General features: G+C 41.5%; 2 protein-coding genes across 11 annotated transcripts in view; one reads left to right on the top strand and one right to left on the bottom strand.

Moving 5' to 3' along the window:
- MTOR (mechanistic target of rapamycin kinase) overlaps window positions 1-26,593 on the top strand; it is an 82,386-nt gene that overhangs the window by 12,101 nt on the left and 43,692 nt on the right. For 9 of the 10 annotated variants that reach the window (XM_072156418.1, XM_072156415.1, XM_072156417.1 and 6 more), the window contains exons 13-30: window positions 2-207; window positions 407-529; window positions 637-720; window positions 1,967-2,059; window positions 2,143-2,277; window positions 3,359-3,488; window positions 3,587-3,837; window positions 5,363-5,389; window positions 9,729-9,815; window positions 10,099-10,266; window positions 10,538-10,650; window positions 11,914-12,076; window positions 12,167-12,259; window positions 12,459-12,605; window positions 12,686-12,828; window positions 12,915-13,077; window positions 13,496-13,641; window positions 25,488-25,563. In XM_072156418.1, coding sequence (XP_072012519.1) covers window positions 2-207; window positions 407-529; window positions 637-720; window positions 1,967-2,059; window positions 2,143-2,277; window positions 3,359-3,488; window positions 3,587-3,837; window positions 5,363-5,389; window positions 9,729-9,815; window positions 10,099-10,266; window positions 10,538-10,650; window positions 11,914-12,076; window positions 12,167-12,259; window positions 12,459-12,605; window positions 12,686-12,828; window positions 12,915-13,077; window positions 13,496-13,641; window positions 25,488-25,563 — 2,348 coding nt within the window. The remainder of the gene's footprint in view (window position 1; window positions 208-406; window positions 530-636; window positions 721-1,966; window positions 2,060-2,142; window positions 2,278-3,358; window positions 3,489-3,586; window positions 3,838-5,362; window positions 5,390-9,728; window positions 9,816-10,098; window positions 10,267-10,537; window positions 10,651-11,913; window positions 12,077-12,166; window positions 12,260-12,458; window positions 12,606-12,685; window positions 12,829-12,914; window positions 13,078-13,495; window positions 13,642-25,487; window positions 25,564-26,593) is intronic. The other variant, XM_072156410.1, reaches the window with a different exon arrangement.
- On the bottom strand, window positions 14,462-17,482 carry ANGPTL7 (angiopoietin like 7). The gene is made up of 5 exons (XM_072156407.1): window positions 16,996-17,482; window positions 16,250-16,350; window positions 15,974-16,168; window positions 15,280-15,478; window positions 14,462-15,193 (listed from the first exon to the last, which is right to left on the bottom strand). Exons 1-5 carry the CDS (start codon window positions 17,369-17,371, stop codon window positions 15,024-15,026), a joined length of 1,041 nt encoding a protein of 346 aa, XP_072012508.1. The 5' UTR covers window positions 17,372-17,482; the 3' UTR covers window positions 14,462-15,023.

The following is a 26,593-nucleotide window of genomic DNA, read 5'->3' as shown; positions in this document are numbered from 1 at the left end:
GATCCTGATATCCGCTACTGTGTACTCGCATCCTTGGATGAACGGTTTGATAGTCACTTGGCTCAGGCTGAGAATCTGCAAGCTCTGTTTGTGGCACTGAATGATGAAGTTTTTGAAATCCGAGAGCTGTCCATCTGCACTATTGGCCGCCTAAGCAGTATGAACCCTGCCTTTGTGATGCCTTTCCTTCGTAAGATGCTCATCCAAGTAAGTCATTTTGTCCGCTTGCTCTATCTTCTAGGCTTAACCCTTTTGGATTGCTGAAACGGTACATCTTTTCTGTTCCCCACCTCTGCTCTTAGAATTCAAGTTGTCCAAAGAGGCTCATTATCAAGTTTTCAAATGCAAGATAGTGTTATAGGTTCACTTGTAATTTTTGACTAATCTGTTTTTCTCTCCTCCTTAGATTTTGACAGAATTAGAGCACAGTGGTGTCGGAAGGAACAAGGAGCAAAGTGCTCGTATGCTAGGGCACCTTGTATCCAATGCCCCACGCCTGATCCGGCCATACATGGAGCCCATTCTTAAGGTAAGCTTTTCTTGAACATCAAGAAACCTTGTTTCTAATGTATTTAACTTGACATAAAAATTTGTGTTAAGGAAACAGTCAACCTTAATTCTTTTTCTTATTTTCAGGCTTTGATCTTAAAATTGCGTGATCCAGATCCCAATCCAGGAGTTGTAACAAATGTTTTGGCCACAATTGGCGAGCTGGCTCAGGTATGGAAGGACAGTTCAAAGCATTAATATTTGCTGCTTTCTTTAATCGTCAAACTAGAACTTAAACTATAAAAAAAAAAGTTGTAAAAAAGAAAGGCACAAAATAGGCCCAGTTTCTCAAAATTGGAGTGATTTTAGCCAGTGTAAACAAAATAAGTGTATGACCAACATCTTGACCTTTATTGGAACATATCTGTGACATATCACACAACTCTGATAGATTTGAATAGTGTCTGATAGCTTGAGTTCTGACTGTTGGGACCCCAGCAATGGCATATGTCCTCTAATGACATAATGTGGCTTTAGCACTAATACTTATGTAAACTATGACACATGAAGAACTTAAAGGATACTTGTCATCTGAAATAACTGCCAACAACAAAGCAGCATTCTTAAATCCCCTTTCTAAGCATACACATTTTGTTTCTGTATGTTTTCTATAACTTTATCTCCAACCTAGGACCCTTAGTATGCTAATTAGCTATGGGTCCGATCGAAGGAACTCTCTCTCTCTGCAGCGTTCCAGCGCAGTCCTGAAGAGACACTGCAGGCACTCTTCTCTGCTCCTCAGTCTTTCTTCCCCTTTGATACCTGGTCTTGTCCCTGCACATTTTTAGAGAGTCTCCTGTGATCTGTGACCTCACAAACCATGGCGCGCAGTGCACATGCAGCCATAGAGAGAAGAGAAAGATGGATGGCATGCAATGCACAGGTTCTAGAACTGAAATCAAAAGGGAGTAAAGACAGAGGAGAGGGGTATGCCCGTAGCACCTCCTCATGACCACTGCAGGGAGAGTTCCTTCAATCAGACCCATAATAACTAACTATTGTACTATGGGTGCCAGGTTGAAAACATACAGAAACGAAACAAAAATGCTTAGAAAGGGGCTGAGGAGATCTTTTAGTAATCCTGCTTTGTTCTGGGCTGTTTCTTCACGTAACAGGTGTTAGGATATGACATTTTTATTAACGCAATTTGAGGATAAACCCCTTTGTACTGGCTAAATAGATGGCACTTCTTCAATCTCTTTTTTTACTTCAACACTAATTCGCCTTCCATAAATGTCTCTGCATTCCTCCATAAGGTATACCATACTAACTTCTCACTATATTTTTTGCCAGTTGCTCAAAACTGTTGTGTGAATGGTAAAAAATTTGTTATATTAGTGTTAAAATGCACCAAAAAACTGTTGCCAATACCTTTTAAAATGTGTTCTTCCTTGTGCAACTGATTTCATATAACCAGGTCAGCGGATTAGAGATGAGAAAGTGGATGGATGAACTCTTCCCGATTATTATGGACATGTTACAGGACTCCTCCTTACTGGCTAAGAGACAGGTACAACACAATATCGGTGACAAGATCTGAGATGAATGCATTTGTTCTAGTCAGTAGACTGACTCCTTTTTCTTCCTTCATAGGTTGCCCTATGGGCTCTGGGACAGTTGGTGGCCAGCACAGGATATGTGGTTGAGCCATACAGAAAGTATCCATCTTTACTGGAGGTGCTGCTTAATTTCCTGAAAACTGAGCAAAGCCAGGGGATCCGCCGGGAGGTAAACCACTGCGCTTTTAGTCACTTAAGCTGTGTGTGCCTGGTGTTTGAGGCTATCTAAGGTCTGCTTCCGAAAGATTTCTTGATGTATACCTGTTATGTAAGGCTTACAGTGGCACATGGTTCCCATATTGGTTAAAGGGGTTATCGAAGATTAATAAATAACTTTGGGCACTGCTGGGGCAGGCTTTTAAAAAATAATAAATGTGTACTCGCCTCCTCCGGTGCTGCTGATGTCCCACGCCGTGCTCTGTCTCATCCATGCCCCTGTTTGCACAGGGGCACGGAAGCCGCGCGCAGGTACCTTACGGACGGCAGAGGTGGCCGGCCACTCAAATCCGTCCCTATCTCTCAGCATTGTAGGGCGCTGGGAGATGGCATTGGATGGGAGCTTCCAGCTTGCCGGAAGCTCTCTGTGCGCCCCTGTAAAGAACCATTGTATTCTTTATTATTAAAAGTTATACAAATTCTCCAATATGCTTTATGTATAAATTATAACACAGTTCTGATTACTCTCGGTGATTATAAGGAGCTGTACACCTGTGTGACATAACATTGCCATGGACAGAGATGGACAACCCCTTTAACGCCATAGTGAGGCGGTCTGAAAATGCTTTAATGACCAGGGCATTTTTAGCGAATTTTTCGTATGTGGCAATTCGACTTCAAAGGGTACAAGGTGTGTGTTTTCTCCTCAGCCGATTCGCCGTGACACCCTCATTGCCCCTTTCCTCAGGGATTCTCCTCAGCGAACCGTACACAGCCAGTGTGTCACTCATTGATGAGGGAGCGGAAGAGTCACACAGTGACTCGACTGGAGAGAACAAACACCCCTTGTGATGTCTCCAGCAACTTTTTTACAAGTGATTTTAGCTAGATCCCAGATTTTTATAGAAAAAAGTATGAGGCACAGCATGAAGACTTCTGTGGGAACCTGCCATTAGGTTGAATGGTGAAAACCTGATGATAAGATTGCACTGTATACCACTATACACTGTTACTAGAGTTGGGTCAAGATGGCAACTCCTGTAATAATCTAATAAAAACAAAGAAAGGAATGTGATCTTTTCTCTTCATTCTAGGCGATCCGGGTGCTGGGTCTGCTTGGAGCCTTGGACCCTTACAAACACAAAGTAAATATTGGAATGATTGACCAGTCCAGAGATGCCTCGGCGCTGAGCTTATCCGAATCTAAAACCAATCAGGACTCTGGTAATACTACACTTTGAGACATCATTTTCATCTATGATGCATTTGGTCATCAAGTTTGAAATTAATTTTTTTTTGTTTCTATTCCTGCTTGTCCTCAGCCGATTTCAGCACCAGTGAAATGCTGGTTAACATGGGGAACCTGCCCCTGGACGAGTTCTATCCGGCAGTATCTGTAGTGACTCTCATGCGGATCCTGAGGGACCAGTCTCTGTCCAACCATCACACTATGGTAGTGCAAGCCATCACCTTCATCTTCAAATCTCTAGGACTGAAGTGTGTGCAGTTCTTGCCACAAGTCATGCCGATCTTTCTGAGCGTTATCCGTTTGTGTGACAACAACGCGAGAGAGGTAGGAGTCCCTGTCTGCTTCCATATAACACTGTGAACTACTTACCATATATACTTGAGTATAAACCCGAGTATAAGCCGAGGTACCTTATTTTACCACCAAAAAACATAATAATAAACATATTGACTCCTGTATAAGCTTAGGGTGGGAAACGCAGCCACTACTCTAATAAAATGTCCAGTAGTCTTCCCTCATCAGCAGCCCCTCCCAATTAGTATAATGCCCAGCGGGGTGGCCCCTTTGGTATAATGCCCAGCGGGGTGGCCCCTTTGGTATAATGCCCAGCGGGGTGGCCCCATAAAAAAAAAAATAAAGTTAGTACTCCCTCTCCGGCGCTGACTCCCGGCGTCCTCTTCTCCCCACAGCATGTCTTTTTGTTCCCGGCCGGGCCAGCAGATGTTAAGGGGCTTGTTTTTGTGAGACTAGCTGTACAATTGTTTTATATTTAGTCGTTTACCACTGCAAGAATTTTTTCATTGCTGTGTTTAGGAAAAACAGCAATTCCTTTTTCTTTTTGTGGTTGAAATATGTTATAGTTAAATCTCAGTATAACATTGAAATGTACTGTGTTGTCCTTTTTATATTGTACTTTTGTAACAATATTTTTAACAGATTTTTTTTTTTTTTTGTCCTTTTTTTTTTTTTTTCTTAAACTGCTTGGACATGTCACATAATAAATGGTGTTCCATAAATTCTGGTCCTTGTCAGGTTTTCACAGCAGCCAAAGGCCTATCAGCATACTGTGGTCCCTGCTGTCTGTCAAGCTTCTTGCTATTGACCGTGGCTCCTAACATGTTTTAATGGTTAGCATTAGATGTTCTGGTTTGGAGAGATGTCCGCTGTATATGATGGTATCTGCTTTTGTGCACACACCATCTCCAGAAAGTGCATGCATTTGTGGCCAGGACAGTGTCACATCCATCTGCAGGAAAAGGGCCATGTTAATGGAGTGTAGCAATTATCTGATGTTAGAGCTTCTTGCGCTTCATTATGTCATTTGTAATATTGTGACAGTGCAGTTTCTTGTGGTAAGGTTGCATTTAGATGAGCGGCTTCTAAAATAGATTATTTTTTTCTTTTTGTGTTTTTGTTTTTTTGGGGTTTTTTTCTCTTTTTGCAGTCTCGCCAACCTTCTCCTCAAGTAAGTTATGAAGAAACTCCAGTGTTTCGCAGAGCAAAATACATTTGCAGCTTATAAGCACTAATGGAGAAAGGGGTGGACATAGCATCTGGTTACAAAATTTAGCTTTAGATCCAGGTGGAGGAAGAAGTAACTAGAACTGGAGATTAATCAGATGAGAAATAATCTTTTTTTTGTTTAACCCATTAACCAGACTTAAGCTGTTTTGTGGGATCCATTCTCTGAGAGTTTACTTTGTGAAGTGGCTTCAGATTTGTTCAGAAAGGTGTATCTAGCTCTTCTAGCCTTTATCTTGATGTCTGCCAATGAAAAAAGATTTGATTTAAATCGGTCTAATTCCGTTTTCTTTTCCCCCTTGTGCTTTCTTGTTGGATTTTGGCCTAGAAGAGGGCAGGACTAATGTCACCTCAGGTAAGTAACCTTCCACCTCATATTAAAAAGGAGAAAGTAAGTAAAAAAGAAAGTATTCATAACCCCTTATCACTAACAGCTCAAAAATGTCTGTATAGTTTTCACGAACTTTTTTTCAGCCACCGCTAGAGGGAGCTCAGCAGTTAAAGTTTTGGTTTATCAGGGTAAATTGCATGCAGAAAACTTGCTACAGCATAGATGTGAAAATTATCTACACAGATAACTGAATAACAGTTGCGTAACATTTTGAGATTTTGCAGGAAAACCTGTCTCAAAATGCGGAGCTGCCTGCTCCCCAGTGCGGCTGCAAGCACAAATGCTTGTTGTTGGAAGGAGGGCATTTAACCCCTTAACGCTCTGCGCCGTAGCTCTACGGCGCAGAGGTATAAGGGATGTATGAAGAGGGCTCACGGGCTGAGTCCTCTTCATACAAAGGTGGGGGTTTTTGCATTTTGCACAAAACCCCCACCGCTAATAACCGCGGTCGGTGCTTGCACCGATCGCGGCTATTAACCCCCTAAACGCCGCCGGCAAAGTCGCCGGCGGCGTTTAAAAGACGGCGGCGCGTGGGCGCCGCCATCTTTTTTTCGATCGCCACGCCCCCGAACGTCATCGGGGGGCGGCGATCAGTTGCTATGGTAGCCTCGTGTCTTCTTTTGACACGAGGCTATCTGGCAGCTGCATATTCGTTACAATGAGCCAGTGGCTCATTGTAATGAATGTGCTGCAAAAATGCCATATATTGCAATACAGAAGTATTGCAGTATATGGTAGCAGCGATCTGACTATCTAGGGTTAATGTACCCTAGATGGTCTAAAAGATAGTGAAAAAAAAAAGAAAAAAAAAAGTTTAAAAAATAAAAAAAATTAATAAAATATTAAAAGTTCAAATCACCCCCCTTTCCCTAGAACGGATATAAAACATAACAAACAGTAAAAATCACAGACATATTAGGTATCGCCGCGTCCCAAAATGCCCGATCTATCAAAATATAAAAACGGTTACGGCCGGCGGTGACCTCCGAGGCGGGAAATGGCGCCCAAATGTCCGAAATGCGACTTTTACACCTTTTTACATAACATAAAAAATGAAATAAAAAATGATCAAAATGTCGCACAGACCTCAAAATGGTAGCAATGAAAACGTCGCCTCATTTCGCAAAAAATGACCCCTCACACATCTCCGTGCGCCAAAGTATGAAAAAGTTATTAGCGTCAGAAGATGGCAAAAAAATTTTTTTCTTTTTTGTACACATTCGTTTAATTTTTGAAAATGTATTAAAACACAATAAAACCTGTATAAATTTGGTATCACCGCGATCGCACCGAACCAAAGAATAAAGTAGGCGTGTTATTTGGAGCGAAGAGTGAAAGTCGTAAAAACTGAGCCCACAAGAACGTGACGCACGTGCGGTTTTTTTTCAATTTTTCCACATTTGGAATTTTTTTTCAGCTTTGCAGTACATGGCATGTTAAAATAAATATCATTACGGGAAAGTAAAATTTGTTACGCACAAAATAAGCCCTCACACAGGTCTGTACACGGAAAAATGAAAAAGTTATGGATTTTTGAAGTTGGAGAGCGAGAAATGAGGCGAAAAACCCTCCGTCCTTAAGGGGTTAAGGAGCCGAGTGTTCCCGAGGGCCGGGTGACTTCTTGGGAACGTGTTTTTACAAAACTGCCATTGGCAGAAAATGTGCCCATATCCGGACAGAAAATTAACATAAAATGTAACTTTTAATATAACCAAACAATAATCGAAAAATAGCAGTGCTATCAAGTGTTCATGGGGATAATAGATTAAAAACACAGTGAATGATATACCCTGAGAATCATCTGTATCATCTGGGTATGGAGTATGAGTGTCCTTTTTGAATGTCCTAAATTTAGGATATATTTTATAGGTGCTTCAATAGAGGACCTTGTCAGTACTGGTGGGAATACACTGTAAGGGATATTCACTGTCACCATATAAAGTAGATCTATAAAGTGCTACAGAACGAGCAATCCATAGTGGTGCCCCATGTGTGACCACATCCTGAGGGTGAAGACATACGTGGCGTTTTTAGGCCGTTTTTAGTTAGTGCGTTTTCAGATCGGAAAAAATGCATGCGTTAAAAACCGCATGCGTTTTTGACCAATTTGAATTAAAATAATTAGTCAAACCTGTCGATCTGAAAAAAACTAAAAACACTACGTGTGTCTTCACCCTAAGTCTTTGGCTTTCATGTAGATGAGGCCAGGGAAATAATGAAGATGCTGTGTTTACATTATGTTTTGAAATGCAATACAACAGCTGAGAAGAGATTTGCCTAATTATGTTGCTTGTAACATTTGCGTATACATAAACCCAGTGTTAACGTAATGTTAACTCATGTGTTGGCATCACATTAATATGTGCGTCTTGTAAGTTTAATGTACCTGAAATGCAGTGTGCTACATTTCTTGAGGGTTTTAGATACATTTTTGGCAGTTATCTATCTTTTCCAGGGTCTGGCTGCGCCAGAAAATTCAGTCTGTGCTCCAGTCTATTCAATATTGTGGCACAGCAAATGAGACCAATTAATATGAGGCATATAGTAGGATTCACCAGTATTAGGGTCTGGTCAAACGTGGCGTTTGATGCGTTTTTAATAATTTTAGTAAGGTGTAAGACGTTTGCATTTTAATGGGTTTGGCTGGTTTGAAAGCATTTTTCTTCATTGCTGGAAGTGTATGAGCAATGAAGTTTTTCCTTCATTGCTCATTCATTGCTCTTTCAAACCAGAAAAAACGCATGGTAAGGGTGCGTTCACAACTCATCACAACAACATGCAATTAGGTAAATCTCCTCTTCTTGGCTGTAATGCTCACATGTAAAATTAATCACAGACTCCACATGTGACCGCACTACATGTTGAAGGGAACTTGTCACCAGGGATCTCATTTTCACTAAAGACTGGTTACAGAAGCCCATTACGGCTGCATTGAAAATCTGCCTTTCTGCTTTCTCTAAGCATTTGCATTACAATATAATTGTGTGTTATAACTTACCTTGCACCCTGACAGAATCCTCTGTTAAGTCATAGGGGTTGGGCTTTGGTTTGGATGCATTTCAAAAAACATGTGACTTTTCTGTGCTGCAGACTTCCCAGGTCTTGGCCCCACCTTTGTGCTCCTGTGTAGCCTCTCCTTCCTGCTCCTTCACAGAGCCTGGTAAGCTGACACCAGCGGGGGAGGGAGGTGGTGTACAGACAAGTCACATGTTGTTTTATGAAATGCATCCAAACCAAAGCCCAACCCCTGGGACTACACAGTATAAATGAGGTCCTTGGTGACAGGTTCTCTTTAAACATGCAAAAAGCATGCATTTTCAGTGTGCTTAAAAACGCACCCTGTGGCAGCACATTTATACTGCTGTGTTTTTAGGTGCCACTGAGCTGATGTTCTAGGCCTCTGAACTGTGGATCTCATATCATATGTATCACATATGTACTTGGCTATATATATGCCACCCTTTGTGGACGTATGAGATACACAGCAAAGAACTGTCTAGTTCTACTCTGCACTGGTTTGAAGACCGACACATTAAGGGTGCGGTCACATGCACTGCTAGCGCTGTGTTTACAGATGCATTAACAATACAATACAAGACACCGGGTTCTGGTTACTGATCGCATGTGTTTTCATAGAGCGCATACACGACGACCCTAGGCCTGCTCCCGTACCCTAGCACTGCATTTCTAAGCACAGGGATAGCGGTACATGTGACCGGACCTTCATGCATCTTCCCCAATGCCATAACTTTGCATTTTGTAAATGCAAATGTTAATTCAATGTAATTAGGCAAATCTCCTTTCCTTAGCTGTTGCCACATGTGAATGTAGCCAAACAGAGGGGTCCTACAAATGCATGTTATGTATTGTAAAACTAAACAAACACTTCAATGCTTAGGCCGGTGCCACACGCACCACTTTGTCTGCGTTTGAAAACGCAGACAAAGTCGCGTCTACCGGGGCAGGCCGCGGGCTGATCGCATTAGCGTTTCTATGGAAATGCCTGCGATTGGGAACAAGCCGCCAGTGTTTTGCATGAAATTAACGCAAAACACCGGTGGCCCGTTCCCAATCGCAGGCGTTTCCATAGAAACGGTAGGCGCGGCTTTGTTTGCGTTTTCAAACGCAGACAAAGTGGTGCGTGTGGCACCGACCTTATATTCCTGTTTTATATGATTGAAATATCTCTGATATTTAATCATACAGTTTCTCATATTGTTGTGTGCATTGTATGTGACAGATTCATGATGTAATGCGAAAAGTAGATGTGCTTATTAATTTCACTCTCCCATGTTCTCTGCAGTTTATGTTCCAGCAGCTGGGAATGTTGGTTTCCTTTGTGCGCAGCCACATCCGCCCCTATATGGATGACATCTTTGCCCTGATAAGGGTGAGTTTTGAATTCAATTTTTGCTTCATTGCTGGGATTACAGATGAGAACATTTTCTTCTGCTTTGACTATACACAATCTAAATAATAAATGGTGTAAAAATCTTGCATGTTTGGTTACATCTATTAATTTATATACACAAACTATTTTTTTTGTTTTGTTTTACATGATAGTGGGTTGCAGCCTGAACCTCTGTGTCTGCCACAATGGCTTGACCTGCATCACAACCATGTATGATTGTCTTTCTGATAACTCAAATCTCTTTTTATCTTGGTCATTGCAGGACTATTGGACTATGAATAACCCGATCCAGAGCACCATTATTTTGCTGATTGAACAGATTGTACTTGCACTAGGAGGAGAGTTCAAGCTTTACCTGCCCCAGCTCATCCCTCATATGCTGCGAGTGTTCATGCATGACAGTAGTCCTGGACGTTCTGTGACTATTAAGGTAAAATATGGATAAATCTTTGGCAAAGCAGTCTCTTTTTTATTTTTGGAAGTACTGTATTAACATTTTCACAGCTGCTTAAATTTCCGCAATGGAAAAAAACTGATTCAAACTATCCAAACGTATGGTAAACATGCAAAAACTCACCATGTGACCTCACCCAAAAGGTGTCTCGGGCTGTGTAAAACATCAAAAGGTTTTCTAAGTTTGGAAACCCAATGAGTACATTCAGCTTCTGTTTACAGCACATTAATAATGGTTTCTTTCTCAGCTTTTGAATGCAATACAAATGTTTGGGGCCAATCTAGATGATTACCTTCATCTGATCTTACCACCTATTGTAAAGCTCTTTGATGCCCAAGATACTCCATTGCAAGCCCGAAAGTAAGTATTCCATCGTTCTACTTTACTTAAATATTGATTCTTTATGCCGGATGTTGAAACTTAAAAACATATTGTAAACTTTAGTTGCTGTATTTATATCATACAAGAGACAGCATTGTCTTAACATTTTTTTTATCCATTCCTTAACAATCATTTGAATGAGGACTGCCATTTCCTCTGTGTTAACGGTGCAGAAAGATAAAACTTGACCACTGAGGTGTACTTGGCCATCTCATTCAGTTTCCTAGAAGTGAATGGAGTGATAGTCACACATGCACACCGCTGCTCCATTCACACAGGGAACTTGGTGACCTAACTCAAGTGCCCAGTGGGAAGGCCCTCAGCCATGCTGTATAAATCCCATATCATGTGAGTAGGGTTTATTACTGGTAACGAGTAGTTCCTCTTGATCTCCAGAAGGAGCCATGGTTTATTAAACTAAAGCAAAGTTGCACACGTCAGAAGTGTTCTTATCTAAAAGTCACCCCCAGCTCTATTCCACATAATAGCCATTTAATGTACTATGTGCAAAATTTCAGTTTATAAAGTTCAGAGATGGGAGTGAAATGTGCTTGGGTTCCTGCTGTATTTTGGAGTAAAGGAGACAGAAATTCCCTCTTTGCTTTCATAGAACAAAGAAGAATAATGCTTTGTGTTATCCTTACTAAACAAGCAAAGCACAAGATTGATGCAGCTTCAGAAGTATATAGGTTAAAATGAATTAGCAGACAGCAGAATCTGGTTTGTTCTCTCTGAGTGACTGTTTTGGACCCTAAAATTGTAGCTTGCATGAAAAGGACAGCTACACTGTAAATGCCAGTTGTGAAGTCATATTTTCTATGTGTCCAGTAGTAAAAGATTTGCCCCAGAGAATCATATCCTTATGTTTATTAGTAGCACCTCTGGCCAGGCACAGATGGTTTAGCTTTCAGTCTGAAAAAATATGTGACGTCTCACAGTTTCCACAGACCCAAATATGTAACGGTGTAAAAAGGTTATACTCTCTATGGTCATAAGAAGTTATATAAGTACTTTATCGGGGGAGTAGATAGGTAATGATTAAAAAGCCTACAGCATCTTGTCCAATGTATGCAGCAGTTTTGGAGACGCATAACATTCAGGTGGAACCATTATTGTAAAGGACTAAAGGGTAGCTATTCCCTGCAATATTTTTTGCTTAGTTTTTGCACCCTAGATGTAGTCATTGACGACAAAGACTTTATGGTAACTATTTAAACAATAAAAAATTTCTTTTCTCTCCAGGGTTGCTCTAGAGACAGTGGATCGATTGACAGAATCGCTGGATTTCACAGATTATGCTTCCCGGATCATCCATCCAATAGTCCGTACCTTAGACGTCAGCCCTGAGCTGAGACAGACTGCCATGGACACCCTCTCCTCATTAGTCTTTCAGTTGGGAAAGAAGGTATAGTGATATCCGTCAGGCTTTACAAAAATAGTGTCTATAGTGCTGAGTGTAACTGGAATAACTTTATACTTGTAAATTTCTTCTCAGTACCAGATATTTATACCAATGGTGAACAAGGTACTGCTAAAACATCGAATTTTACACCAGCGATATGAGGTGCTGACCTGCAGAATCTTGAAGGTAATCAGACCAGTTATGCAATAGTAAAAATATATCAGTCCCTATTGTCCCCAAAAAGGGCTTATTGCATTGTTTTGGTAAGGCATAAGGGGTTTTTTTTTTACATAAACCTGAATCTATATTTGATCTCATCATTTAAGCACCTGGTCTTTCTCTGATTTGCCTGAATTCCCTAATCCTTTTCGTATTTTACCACTAGGGGTATACTCTCGCAGATGAAGAAGAGGATCCATTGATTTATCAGCATCGGACAGTAAAAGGAAACTTAGGAGAGCTGTTTGCAAGTGGCCCTTTAGATAGCGGACCTATGAAGAAGCTGCATGTCAGCACCACCAATCTTCAGAAGGTAATGTAGGAAACCATTGTGTCTGTAACACTCGGCTCCAGATGTGTTTTTAAAGCTTATTGGTTTTGTTGACATGTCAGGCCTGGGGAGCAACTCGTAGAGTTTCCAAAGATGACTGGTTGGAGTGGCTCAGAAGACTAAGTGTGGAACTACTTAAAGACTCTTCTTCTCCATCTCTTCGTTCGTGTTGGTCTTTGGCACAAGCTTATAACCCTTTGGCCAGGTGGGTCATCTACTACACGATTTGAGTGATAGATCACAGTTAACCTGTATGTGGCTGAATGTGTTTTTTTTCTGTTTTGAATTCAGAGACCTGTTCAATGCAGCCTTCCTTTCCTGCTGGTCAGAACTGAATGAAGATCAACAGGATGAACTTATCCACAGCATTGAATTGGCCCTGACCGCACAAGACATTGCTGAGGTTACCCAGACCCTTTTGAATCTGGCAGAATTTATGGAGCACAGTGATAAGGTATGCAGTGACTCCAAAGTGTATCTTCTGTGGAAGTTGTAACCCTTGCTGAAAAAGGAGTCAGTAATTGACACAGCTTTAAGGGGTTTTTCGGGAGTGAAGGAAAAATATATATGGCAGGGAGAGTGGGGCCTGTGACTACAATAAACCTCTTATACTCTCCTTTCTACATGCTCCCTTTCAGCTGTTGTGCTGTACTGACCATCACAAATGGTGGTCGGTACAGCACTGCTGGCCTCTATATACAAATCGAGACCATAAGTGACAGGCGCACAGGAGCGAGTGGAGTACAAGAGGTTTATTGTTTTTATAGCCCAAGCCATATATACGTTGGACTATAAAGGTGGAAGATTTCATTTGTTCTTTTGTAAACATAATAATAATAATTATTACCTTGCTCTCTGTCATGTTTTTTTAGGGCCCTTTGCCATTGCAAGATGACAATGGGGTGGTCCTCCTTGGAGAAAGAGCATCCAAATGCCGAGCTTATGCCAAAGCGCTGCATTACAAAGAGTTGGAATTCCAAAAAGGCCCTACCCCCGCAATACTGGAGTCCCTTATTAGGTAAGTAAGCTACAATGCACGTGTGTCTCCGTATGTGTGGTCGTCTTTTTGACATTTGACCTTTCACCACCATCCCTTCTTTTTGAAGCACAATAATAGCATCTTCAGAAATTCCACACTTTTATTCATCCAGATGACAGCTGTCAAACACTGTGCAGCTTTCTGACTACTCTTTGCTTACAGTGTAGGAGATACTGTGATATTTTAGTGCTGATGGTTCATTTATTGCATCCAGATACATATTGCAGTGAATATTTTATAATATACTTCCATTCTTATATCATGTGTATAGCAGCTTAAATTCATTTTGGACCTATATGTAATCTGTCACCTATCTTGTTGAATTCTTTGGAAGCAGTGGTAATAATGTAATGGCCCCCTGCCTTGCTCTTTTGCTCATAAAATGGGACCTTATCCCCCAGGGGACCTGTTTATGCCCGATTTTGGTAAAGAGTGGTTATCTTTGTTTATTTGTTAACTAAAAATGTGTAATGAGATTTGAGAAGCTAAGTGACCAAGTGATAACATGTGATGTCACCCTTCTGTTTGCTGAGCGCTTCAGCTGCCTCTTGGCTCTGCTTATTCTCCTATCCCTGGACCGATGTATTTGACTGAACTTGTGGGAATCTATCCTAACATGTATAATTTGTGTATTCTGTAAACAGATTCCCTGTACCTCACTGTAATGTGAACAATTTATATTTATATCTACATTTAATGATCCTTGCATTGTATCTGTTTTCTGAATATAACAATCATTGATCTCTAGTATTATGCCATATCACTTAAATTGTACAGGGACAAATAAAAGGAAGCAGAATTAGTTTTTGTACAAAAAAACTTTATTTTTGACCTTTTGATCAATAGTATAATTATCTTTCCAGTTTCCTGAAGCAAATAAAAATAGACATTACAGTAAGTAAAACAATCACATCGCGGGGAATGAGCTATGTACACAGTCTTTTCCATGATTTGATCTGTCATGTATGTACTACTGGGGATTGGAGGGATTGTCTTATCCTCTAGTGGTTGTTCTGGTGTTTAGTTCCCTATATAAACATCTCTAAGGGTGTTGGTTCTCAGGTTCCACTTTTAAGGAAGTAATAATTAATAGTGTCATTTGATGACATTGATAGTCCCCAGGGTACCCTGCTTCTTTCATTGGAATTATCATGACATTATCGGCAAAGTGAGCCACCAATCATAGGCTTTCTAGTTGCTGCTCCCATTGCTTAGGGTGTCTCTGGCTTCCCAAGTGGATCTAGTTGCTTATATATACACAGAGCAGGTGACTTTACAACAAAAGGTATTTAGTATTTACGCCTGTTGAAGGCACTACTTGAGGTGTTTCTATGGCTTCTCAGAAACTAAGGCTGCCCCCTTCATTGCTGAAAGTCCTGAGCACGTATCTTCATTTCCACCCTCTTCAGAGAGTATGTGGACCCATGCCAGCCATACCAGCTGATACCATCTGTGTGCTTGTTGTGGTCACCATTGCGGTAGAAAATGCCATTAAGGTTGGAGTCTGTGCAGCAGTTGTACCAGTAGCCACCTGTAAAGTATAAAGAGGGATGTTACAGGGAGGTAATTGTAAAGTTTAATGAAAATACTGGGGTCTTTTGGTTGAGTCCTGCTTACCTTTGCGCAGCCCGGCGCAGTCATCCAGACACTTGTCATTATCCTTGTCCTTGGTGCTGAAGGCGGTGTTATTGTGGTAGCGCAGAGAGTCTCGGCCAGAGTTTCCACTGTAGTTGCCCAGGAAGAGGCGGTAACTATTCTGTTCATTATCGATGGAGAACTGGGCGTACTCTGCGTATCTGACGTGTCCTTCCCAATCCTAAATTTAAGAACAGACAATGGTGGGACTAAGTTTTGCAAGCAGATCATGGGCGTGAAGTAAGACGGGACAGAACATGGTACTAAAGGTGTCAATGAGACACAAGACAAAATTGTATAACAAGTCACTTTGAAGATTCATTATCAGTTACTCATATATTACTCTTATTTTGCTTCTGATAATAGACCAGAGGAATTCACAAGGAAACTAAATTGGGTACGTCATGTTCATTGTACTCGGTTTAGAAATGGTCTAATTAAAAGATATGAGCCCCATTTTCCAGTCCTGATAGTTTGATTGAGTCAGTCTGGGGTCCATAGAGACTCATTCTAATAGCAAACCCTCAACAGCAAAAAGTATTAGAACAGTGCAGATGTAATCAGTTAATATTGCTATTAATTGACTGGAAGCAGAGATCTTATATATTTTGAGGATTGCAAACACCAAAGTAAGTTAGAAGTAAGTAAGAACTAAACTACTTAGTGCCATACTCACCTCTAGCTCCACTCTTAGGACTGTTGGCCTGCGGGTCAGTCGGTAGATATTCTCATTTCCTAACCAAAAGTCTCCACGGATGTTGCCAAAGCCGTCCCGGTACTGCTTCCATTCTCTGTTAAAGGAGGTCAGACCTATTTTGCGCCTTTGGATGAGAGTCCAGCCACCTCCTTGCGTCTCCATGTCACAGTACACCTAATGGCAATAAATGTACAGCATCAGTAAGGAAGGCTCATACATTAGTGGTCAGCACAATAGGAATGGTCCGTTTCTCACCTCCATCTCTGGGCTTCCTAAGAAACTATTGGCAGGCATCTTGTAGACCCCTGATATCTTGTAGTTCTTCTCATAGAGGGTGGAGCAGTCATAAATGGCATCTGTGAAGGGGAATAAAAACAATGTCATGTCATGGTTGTAAATTCCTTGTTATATTCCCTCTAGAATATGCCCCCTATATGTTGTAAATCAGTCACGCTTTCCAGGCATTTTCTTAGAAGCAGTCATAAAGTTTTTTTTCTAAGGCATGTGTGCAAGGACCACCTGTAGCCCGCCTCCAGCTATCCCATCTTTCCATACAGATTTATGTTACTTCTGCCTGTCAAAATCTGCCCCTAGACACCTGCGACATTTCTAATACCGAACGTAATTTTGAACCTCCTCTTCCTTGGGCATATAGAGACATTTTAGGCGCTCCACCTTCTGCGTTCCCCTTCCACCCACCACTTGTCAGTGAATAGAAGTCTAAGCTTTGATTTCCCCCCAAGGGAATGAGTCTTAGATTTGTTTTACAGATCTTGACACTAATCTGGGCTATGGTGTTGGTGGGTGGAGGGGATTCTGTGCCTCTTCTGCATCATTACTGGCGAGGCCTGGGAAGAGTCTTAAAGCAAGTCCCTGCTGGATCCTCATTTACTGGGAATGCGGCTACCAGCTTAGTGTTTGCATCTGTTGATGTGCATTGCTTAGTAACTGACTCTTAAAGGTATCATTAGATGTGATGCTGAATACCTGGCACCTCTTACCTGCTGTGGTTTGGGTCTGCGTTTGGGCCGCTTGCTCCCGGGATTGCAGGATCTCTACTCGATTGTTCATCTCTGAGTACTTCTCCTCAGCATCGGTCATGCGATTTTCCACTTGCTTTTGGCTGCTCTCTAGCTTCATCACCTGCATGACCACGTTGACCCAGTCTGTCTCCTGCTTCTTGGTCAGCTCCTCCAGAAGGCTGCTCAGGTTGGCAATTTGGACCTTTAAATCTTTGACCTCTTCACAGCAGCCAGGCATCTTCAGGAAGCCATTAGCAACAGGGGACTTTTTCTTGGGAGCTTTCTGAGAAAGGGAAGGCAAGACTGCTAGACAAAGCATAAAAATGCCAATGTAGGACAAGAATGGGATGTTCATCGTGAGAGGTGAGAGCAGGATCCAAATGTCTTCAAAGGTTGAGTCTTTAGTGTGATGTAGAGAGTGACTTCTTTGCTTTCTCCCTTTTCTGCTGAAGGAACCTTTTGCAGCATCTTAAATAATTCTGTCTGGTTGATCCTTCCCTGCGTGCCCTCCCACCCCAGGCTCATCTCCTCCTCCACACCAGGTGCCAGTCCGCATACTCTATCCCTACAGTCATCCCAAAAAGCAAAGTGGGCTGGGCTTGGCTGAGCCCTGAGTCTGTTTCCCAGTAGTGTAATTTTTCCCCTAGAAATAGTCAACATTAACCCTTTGTGGACAAAAGAAAATAATGTGCATTACATTTAACGGCTTAGCCAGCTATGTTGTGTGCCCTCATCCTGCAGCCAGCAGACCCGAACTCTGTGCCTCACGTTGGGGTGCAAGCCTTTCATGTTTGCATTTGCAAAGACGTAAAGTCTCAGTGCTGACCTGTTTTCTTTAGCACTTTCATGTAAAAAAATGTTGCCCTTCCAAAGTACGTTCCTAGCAAGCTTTTTTAGCACATGACTGCATGTACACACTGAGAGCACTTTAACGTAGACTTTATAGAATGACATTTCTGTGTAGAAGAACCTCTGTAAATGACTGCTCACACTATCTGGAATTATAATTCGCTCCAACACAAGTAGACCCTGGAACCCCGTCCAGCAGATGGTCCCCAGAGCCCACTGCTTCTCTCTATGCCGGCTGCAAAACAGTCCCCTCATCACCTAAGAATGCACGGATGAGGAGGACACTAGAGAGGAGGGAAGCAGCAAGAAATACATTGCAGTCCTGGACAGTGCTGGAAGTGAAGGTGGCAGACGCTTCCTTTCTTATTTGTCCGCCAAGTGCGAAAATAGTGGTAGAGCGAGTCCCAAGAGAAAAAGTGGGGAGTAGATTTTTCATTTCCAAAATATTATTTAATAGCAAAACATTTCAGAAACCATAGTTCCTCCCCATGTGCAAGATGTCTGTTTGCTGTCAGTGAACGGAAATATAATGGGAATATAGCTTATGGGTCAACAATCAGCACTTTTCATAGTTGTGGGTTTGTTTACACTGTATATTATAGCAAACTCAAAACAATGACAGATCCTCAGGTACAGGTTTAGCTTGACAACCAGTAGATTATCATCTGTCATGATACATGTTTTATCTAGAGACATTTCTTCACTTTTTGGCCCATTGAGTTGTCAATTTAATACTTTTCTGATCATTGGACCCCGACAAATCACGTGAATGGGGGTCTGATGTACCCTAACTAAAATAATACATGTACCTATCTACATTAGAGCAATTAATATAGGAAGGTGCAGGGGCGTTCAGCTTCTCTGTTCATTTTTGGGTATGATTCTCATGATCTGTTGAGGTCCCACCAATCAGAAATTTATCCCCCTTCCTGTGCATAACGGAAATTTGTAGTGACCAGACAAGCCCTTTATAAAATGTTGAGCTATTTGCAAATCCTGGCCACGGTGTTGGCTGTGCCCCCTTTTCATTCCACATTTTAGGTATATGTCGCAAATGGCTAAGGTTAATTCTTGTGTTCGCGAGCAGCAGGGAAGACTTTCTTTGGAGTAAAATATAAGAGGAAACCGTACAAATACATTGATAAATGGCGCCCTGAGTATATTAGTGTCACATGTAGACATCTTTTACTGATTAGTCGCCATGTAAAAAGATCTGGCCTGGTCCCCTGTGCTAGAAAAATAATCCTATTCCAGAAATGATAGGGGGAAGTCATTAGGGCTAAATGCTTCCAGTATATAACTACCTAGGATTGTCAAGGACAATGTTTGGGGCGCCCTGTGCCTGGACACAGCTGGTGCATCTTATTATGAGCTGTTGTATTGTCCAAATACCTACATATATGTACATAAAGGAAAAATAGATTGTCTTGTCGATCTGTTCTGCACATATTCTTAGATAAACCACTATTTTGTCAGGGACTCATATCTGAGCAGAAGCTCACATTGTCTCTTTGTATTACATAATTTTTTTTACAACATTTAAATTATATTGCGATACCATAATAAAAGTAATGGGATGGCTCCACATCTGTGCCTAGAATTGCTATTTTTTTTGTTATGTTCATTTTTATGGACTAGAGTCTCAGTTTGTACTGGTTTTAACATCTCAAAATATCCAGCCGTGCGTCCTCCTGCCACTTCCGAATGAGAAGGAATCATCACTTCATAAAATGCAACAACAAAGGCCGGAGATGCTAAGTTATACCGGCGGTACAAAGTTTCCGCATTTTGCTTCCGTTCCAGCGCTTGGCACCTTGTGGTTTTATACTAGGCAAAGGATGGTTTGTTCTGAGATGAGAGAACGGTGAGACTTGATATGATGGCACATGGACTTTCCATGGAAACTTGCGCCACTCTGAGTTTGTAAAAGGCTCAGGTAATATGGCATCCTATGGAACATGCCAAAATCATCTCAAAGATTCTGTGTGTGCCTCAGAATAACATATATATATTGTAATGTAGCAATCTATAGATGCCGTTTTACAGATCTGTACCATGTGACAGCAATGTGCCTGTGCCTTCACCTGTACACTCTACACAGAACGATAGAGCAAGAAAATTCCTCTGATTTCTAAAAATAAAACTCCCGTTCTGGAGAGTTTAATTCATAAGAAACTTCTCTATGAAAATCTGGGATTATAAGTGATACTTGTAGTTAGAGAAAATTTCTGCTGAGATCTCTCCTTTCTACTTTCATCTAATGATGCTGTAAGCAAACTAACATACCAACCTGTAGGCCAGTGATGGCAAACCTTTTAGACACCAAGTGCCCAAACTACAACCAAAACCCACGTATTTTTCACAAAGTGCCAATATAACTATTTAAGCAGTAACTTATTAAGGCACCTGAGGACACCGATACAGTAGAAAGAAGAAATTTCGGATTATCATTTTAGCTTCCTTTCAGAGTCGTGGGCTGCTTGGGACTTCTAAAGGCCTTGAGTCCTGTCTGGCGAACTCTGCTCGGGTGACGGTATGGGTGCCCATAGAGACGACTCGGAGTGCCACCTCCGGCACCCGTGCCATAGGTTCTCCACCACTGCTGTAGGCCTTTGATGGATCAGTACTCTGGTTAATCCAGCTCTGAGCAGAACCTCTGACAGCTGAATGCTTATACCCTTTTGTTTCTTTGACAGGTGGTGGTCTCAGCAGGTGGACCCTACCGCTCCAAACTTCTGACATGCTGCTGTGACATAGCAGAAATGTTGTGAAAGTTCACTTTAAAGAGATTTTGCAGTATCAAGGTCATGTAGATACCTTCACCTATGGGTCATTTCCATAGCTACCATGTACACATCCTGTGTCTACACATGAGATAATGAATTATTTTCTGCCAAGTTGCCTGAGATCAAGCTCATGACTATGTCTAGTGTGCAGTTATTTATTGGGGTTGTCCTTTTAACCTTTCATGGACACAAGCTGTTACAGATGCTCTGCTAGAGTTTGGTGGTCCTGTTTGGGATCCACTTTACTTTTGTGTGTCCTATTGTATGAATGTGAAAAGATGATTTCTGTAGAACCTCCCTTTTTAGATGTTATTTCTGTAGACCTTGACTTTATTACTAGGGATGGTAACAAACCCAAACTGTTCATATGTTTCCAGGAGTGGAGGTCTGCACGTGTTCTGCAGAAGGTCTGTCACATTTATTATCTCCTGGTAATGGCCTAACAGGACATGGTGCCTTTAATCTCTGTGTAAAGTATTTCTAACATCTGTTCTTTTGTGATGCAGGTTAATATGATACAGCCTAGTCATAAGATGGCTATGGACCCTGTTTCTCTCTGCAAAGAGGGGGGTGGGGGGTGTTATCACATTTTCAAGTTGTTCTTATCCCAGGAGCCTATGTCATGAGTGAGGACAACTTCGTCCTCGTGTACGATTTCTTCATTTTTGCTAGACCTTCTCTAAAGTCACCCAGCCATTCCTGTCTATATAATCGCTGGAGATGGAGGTTCAGGTGATTTTTAACTTTCTATGACCAATCTTCCATAGCAGGACCTTAAAGGGTTTTTCCAGTGACATGCAAATTAGCCCTTAACCACAGGCTAAGTGAAAACATGATGATCGGTAGGGGTTTTAGTGAAGGGACCCCACAGATCACAAGAATGGAGGTCCCGTTATCTTCCCTTGGGGCCCGAGATGAAGAAAGCAGCTGGTTGCGCATGCGTCAGTAGCTCTATTCATCTCTATGATGCTTACGGAATTTGCAAAGAATGGCGCTTGCCCATCTCCGGCAGCGCCATAGAGATGAATGGAGCATTCATCTCTATGGCGCTGCCGGAGATGGGCAAGCGCCATTCTTTGCAATTTCCGTCAGCATCATAGAGATGAGTAGAGCTACTGACGCATGCGCAATTGCCTGCTCTCTTTAGCTCACAGAACAACTGACCCCCGTTCTTCTGAATAAGGGCCTGCGCCCTTTAAGTACACACGACTTACAAATGACTGCTTATTCTATGGATTTACTTTATACTAAGGCACTGTTCACACCTACGTTTAGACCTTTTTTTTCCCCTCACACTAAAACGATAATAACTGAAGTCTAACGGATTCATTATAATGTCTATTGATTTATGGCTTTTGATATTGTCCATGTGTACCACTAGCATTAGGCTTCTGTTTGAGATGGAATAACAAACAGTAGCTGCAGCTCTATAAGTTTTCATTATAAATAACTGAAGCACTAATTGAATTGATGGAAACAGACACTGACAGAAGCCATTAAAGGGGACCCACACAAAATAAAAATTTTATATACAGCGATACAGCTCTGTCTACTTATTAAGAAAAAGTTGTTTCAAATATTGTACACTGTGCCTTGCATGAGAGAGAGCTCAGTTACATCATTGGACACTTCATGTCAGATGACAAGGGTGATGTCATCAAAGGTTCTTTTCATGTATGTATCCGATCACATGAAATCACAGCATGCTGTGATTGTCCGTTTTCAGCAAATAATTGATATTATCTAATTTTCCTAAAAGCTTTCTGTATCAGTTCCTCACGATTTTCTAGAACTCGCTTGCTGTCATTCTATAGGAAGCTTTATTGTTTACTTTCTGTGGATAGAAATGTGTCCCTGTTCATGAGGTGTCACAAAGGTGCACAAGCTGTTACTATGACACTGCTCTGATTACACTCTGTAATAATATTGTCTTGTGCACCTGCATGTCCACCACATGACCATGTCTACAGAAAGTAGACAACCCCTTTTAATGTTATTGGGTAAAGCAAGTGTTACTGGGCAAAGGACCTTAGATGACATCTCCCTGGTCAGGTGATATGAAGTGCTGAATAGTAGTAGTAATAGGGGGGTATGTTAAAGCAGAACTCGTCCCTCTGATGCCAGTAAGTGTAATATAAAGTTTAATTATGCGGATGGGGTGGAAACAATTTTCGCTAAAAGAGTGTCAGTCGGTTAATAGGCTCTATGGGATTCTGTCACTAACTTCATTTGTGAAAAAGATTAGAATGGAGCCTTAGGGTGGCGTTTTGAACACGTTTTTGGCCCGTTTTTAAGCAGTCCGTCAAAAACCGCATGCTTTAATAAAACGCATGTATGTTTTAGGAAAGGCATCCGTTTTTGACAGGTTTGACCAATTATCTTAATTGGAACTGGTCAAAAACGCATGTGGTTCTTGACGGACAGCTTAAAAACGGGCCAAAAACACTTTCAAAACGCCACTTGTGCCATTAATCTTAGGCGCAGGTGAGAATTGGACCTTACAGAAAAGTCTGATATGACTTCAAAATAAAAGTGAAATTGCAGGCTTTCACTCCACTCCCCCTTCCATGCAAGTTAAGTGACATTTGACATGTCATAAAAGTCTATTTTTTAACAGTAAAATAAATACCGCTGTGTTTGACGTCAGGCGTAGAGTTAGAATCGGCAGTCTGGGGAGAGTTTCAGGTCCAAGCACTCTATTTAAAACCCTTATACGGATTAAACACTTTTTTTGTGCATGCTGTGTCTCTGAATACACTGCATGTCCTTACTGATTTGTATGGTAAACCTTTATAAAAAGTCTCTTTATTGTGCTCACACTCTAGACACGCTGTCTAATTCTCACAGGAAGCTATCGGAGCTCCTAATAAAACTGTCATGGACGCTCGCCGCGCCGATTAGTTAACATTTCCATGTGGATGAGATTAAACGAGGCCGCCACCGCTCACTCCTTGTAGATTTCTCACTTTCATGTTGAGGTCTTAGCCCCCTGACATCAGCTGTTATCACACAAGCCTCCTATTGTGGTCCCATAGTACAGTATGGCTGAGCCGACAAGAAGCAGGCCGGGAGCTCGCACACTGTGCAGGGCACACGTCTGGCCAGCAGATGTGAGACTGGCTGTCAGGCTGCCTCTCCAGAGCAGGAAATCTCTCCTCTTACACTGTAAATAAATATAACCCTGAGCTCCTTCACTCAAGTGTCAAGCTCCTGAACCACAGTAAAATAGCTGGAAGAGGCTCCGTAAGTCCCGGAGATCCGTACAGCTCCTAATAGGAGTAGTGGTGCTTTCCAGGGAAACTTCCTTCAAGAAATAAAGAGAAGACATACGCATTTATATTTATTAAGGATGCTGAGTAGATGGCATGGAAGCCTTCACCTGTGTGTCACCTGAATCTCCCTAGATGGAAAATCTGCCTAATTATATAAGAACTAGAGAGAGATCAGAACATAATGAGACAACTTGGCTGTCATGGTAATAAATAGTTTCCCAAACGAACTATCCTGTATCCAACTTTTCCCATGTTCCAAGTCTGCCTAGTTATATCATTCTATAGGAAAATGCTGTGTATCGCTGTACTTGGCATGGTTACCCTCCACCCCACCAAAAACCGCTACAGCTAATGAAAGGCTGATTTCTGTTTCTTGGAAAGCTGAGTGACCGCAAATAAGTACTCTAGAAAAGCTGTTCGGCTATTCGTATATTATAGGCATATTTGGTTACCTACCTAAAATGTACTGTCCAGCTGCCTTCCTGCATTATCATTCCTATTCCTACTCCGGACTTCAATACTATGCGCCTATAGTTCATTGTTTCGTGCAATGCTTCTTAAGTTTAGATTCCGTAAACCACAGAAACCTCGTTGGTGCCGGAAACTTTCATGCTCCTGAAATTATATTTGCCTCTTTTAATCAAACACATCTTGTCTCCAGGAAGGGAAATTAAATTGGAGCCTTAATATTTCAGGGAAAAATGTTTGAGTTCATCTTTAGAATGGAAAAACAAATCAAATCTCTGCATAGCTGTTCCTCAGGGACTTTAACCTTAGAGAGGCCACTTGTATCAAACGGGGTCTACAACTACCAGCATCCGAGACCCCCGATTTATGACTCCTTCTATGCAGCCGAACAAAACTAAGGCAGGTCAGACCTGAATAAATACCAGTGAACAAATGTTTGCAGTATTTTAGAAAGGAATGGGGCTGAGACATCCTATGCCAGTCCACTCCACTGGCAGTCGTGCCTTTCCACACCCAGAAACTGGCAAAGAAGCACTGATAAATGCCCCCCACATTTATCTGTGGGAAGGAGAAGGGATAGAGCCTAGTTCAAGGGGTTCTCTACTTTGATTCCTTGACTATAAGCTGATGTTCAATAGGACTATAGTGCCAGCACAGAAATCAAGTATTACATAATGCCTGTTCCAATCAGTAGGCACATGTACTCTAAGGTGGGATGCACAAAATTGTTGAATAAAACAGTCTAGACAGTCCCTTTAAAAAAAAAAAGTGTATGCACTGATAACTCTTCACAGGTGAGATAGCAGGCACTAAATGTTGTTTTGTCTCAAAACCGAATATAAGAATTATATATTTCTTGTATATTTCTTGCTGCTTTCAGTCACATAGGTATGAGGCATGTTTTCCCCCATTCTCGTGCATTCATCAAATAATAATCTGTGTCATAGTTGGGATTGTTCTGTGTAATGAGTGATTACATAAGCGCCTGGCCGGCTCCCAACAAGTGGACCGCAGGGCAGTATGTCCTCGTTACTGTATTCTGTTATCTGCCGTATCCAGGTCACCATCTCGTATTCTTCTTTTCTGTCTCCCTCAGCATTAACAATAAGCTCCAGCAGCCGGAGGCAGCATCTGGGGTCTTGGAGTTTGCTATGAAGCATTATGGAGAAATGGTAAGTGCATTCCAAGTTCAAGGTAGTCGTATGGTTAGACTTAAAGGGGTTGTCCCCCTTTACCTAATTTTTTTTTAAAAATGTGTATGTAAGTGTAGAGGGCAGATATTGGGTAATTTACCAGTATACATTGTGTTCCTTTATTAATATATACAGTGAAGCCTCAGGACTTTTACCTTATCAGCCAGATATACCTTACCATAAAATGGCTGCAGATTGAGGGTCATGTGATCTTATTTGTCCATAAGCAATTGCCCTGTCTGGCTGATGAGGTAAAAGACACGAGGCTTCACTTCAAATATCAAGAAAGCAGTTCACATCTTTTAATAGGAGTATATTGGTAAATTACCTACTATTCTCCCTCCCACACATTACAAAAACACATGAAATAAAGTGGCCAACTCCTTTAAGAATCTGTAGGAATAACATACACCCAGTGTGCAAGCGTCCTTCTTGAAGACTCCATCTATGCATGTAAATCATTACTACCTTAATCCACCCAGGGGCGACAGCATAGAAATTCTTGTCTTTTTTGTGTGAGAAATCATCACCTCCTTCTGTGAGTAAAACTTGTCTTGATTTATTAAAAAAAGGAAAAAGTATAACTGCATATCTACGGAGACCTATATCCCAGTCCAAGTGACAACTATTATAACCTTCAATAGTGGTTGTCCCCCTTGTCCGAGTCAAACTCTTAGTTCATGTAAAAAAAAATTCTAGAACAACAGTAAAGACTGACACAAAAGTAGGAAGTCATATAAGCTCTGGTAGGTAATGAAGCTTTATGTGATAATCATTAGACTCACATTTGAGTGCTCTGTTTTGGGTCTGCGTATTGCAGCTTTGGCCATCCAGAGCCACCTGCTTCATGAACAGAAAGAATACTGGTGAAGCCTGGGAGGTGGATTTATAACTCTGCACTTCTGAATAATCTTGGCAACTTCTATGGATGCTGTATCTATAACCCTTGAAAATGCAGCAGGGGATTATATATGTGCGTGTGTGTGTGTTAGACTTGGGTACACCCCCA

Source organism: Engystomops pustulosus, chromosome 6, assembly GCF_040894005.1.
Source record: "Engystomops pustulosus chromosome 6, aEngPut4.maternal, whole genome shotgun sequence".
Taxonomy (NCBI): domain Eukaryota; kingdom Metazoa; phylum Chordata; class Amphibia; order Anura; family Leptodactylidae; genus Engystomops; species Engystomops pustulosus.
Note: the sequence above shows the minus strand (reverse complement) of the source record. Positions and strands in the feature narration are given on the sequence as shown.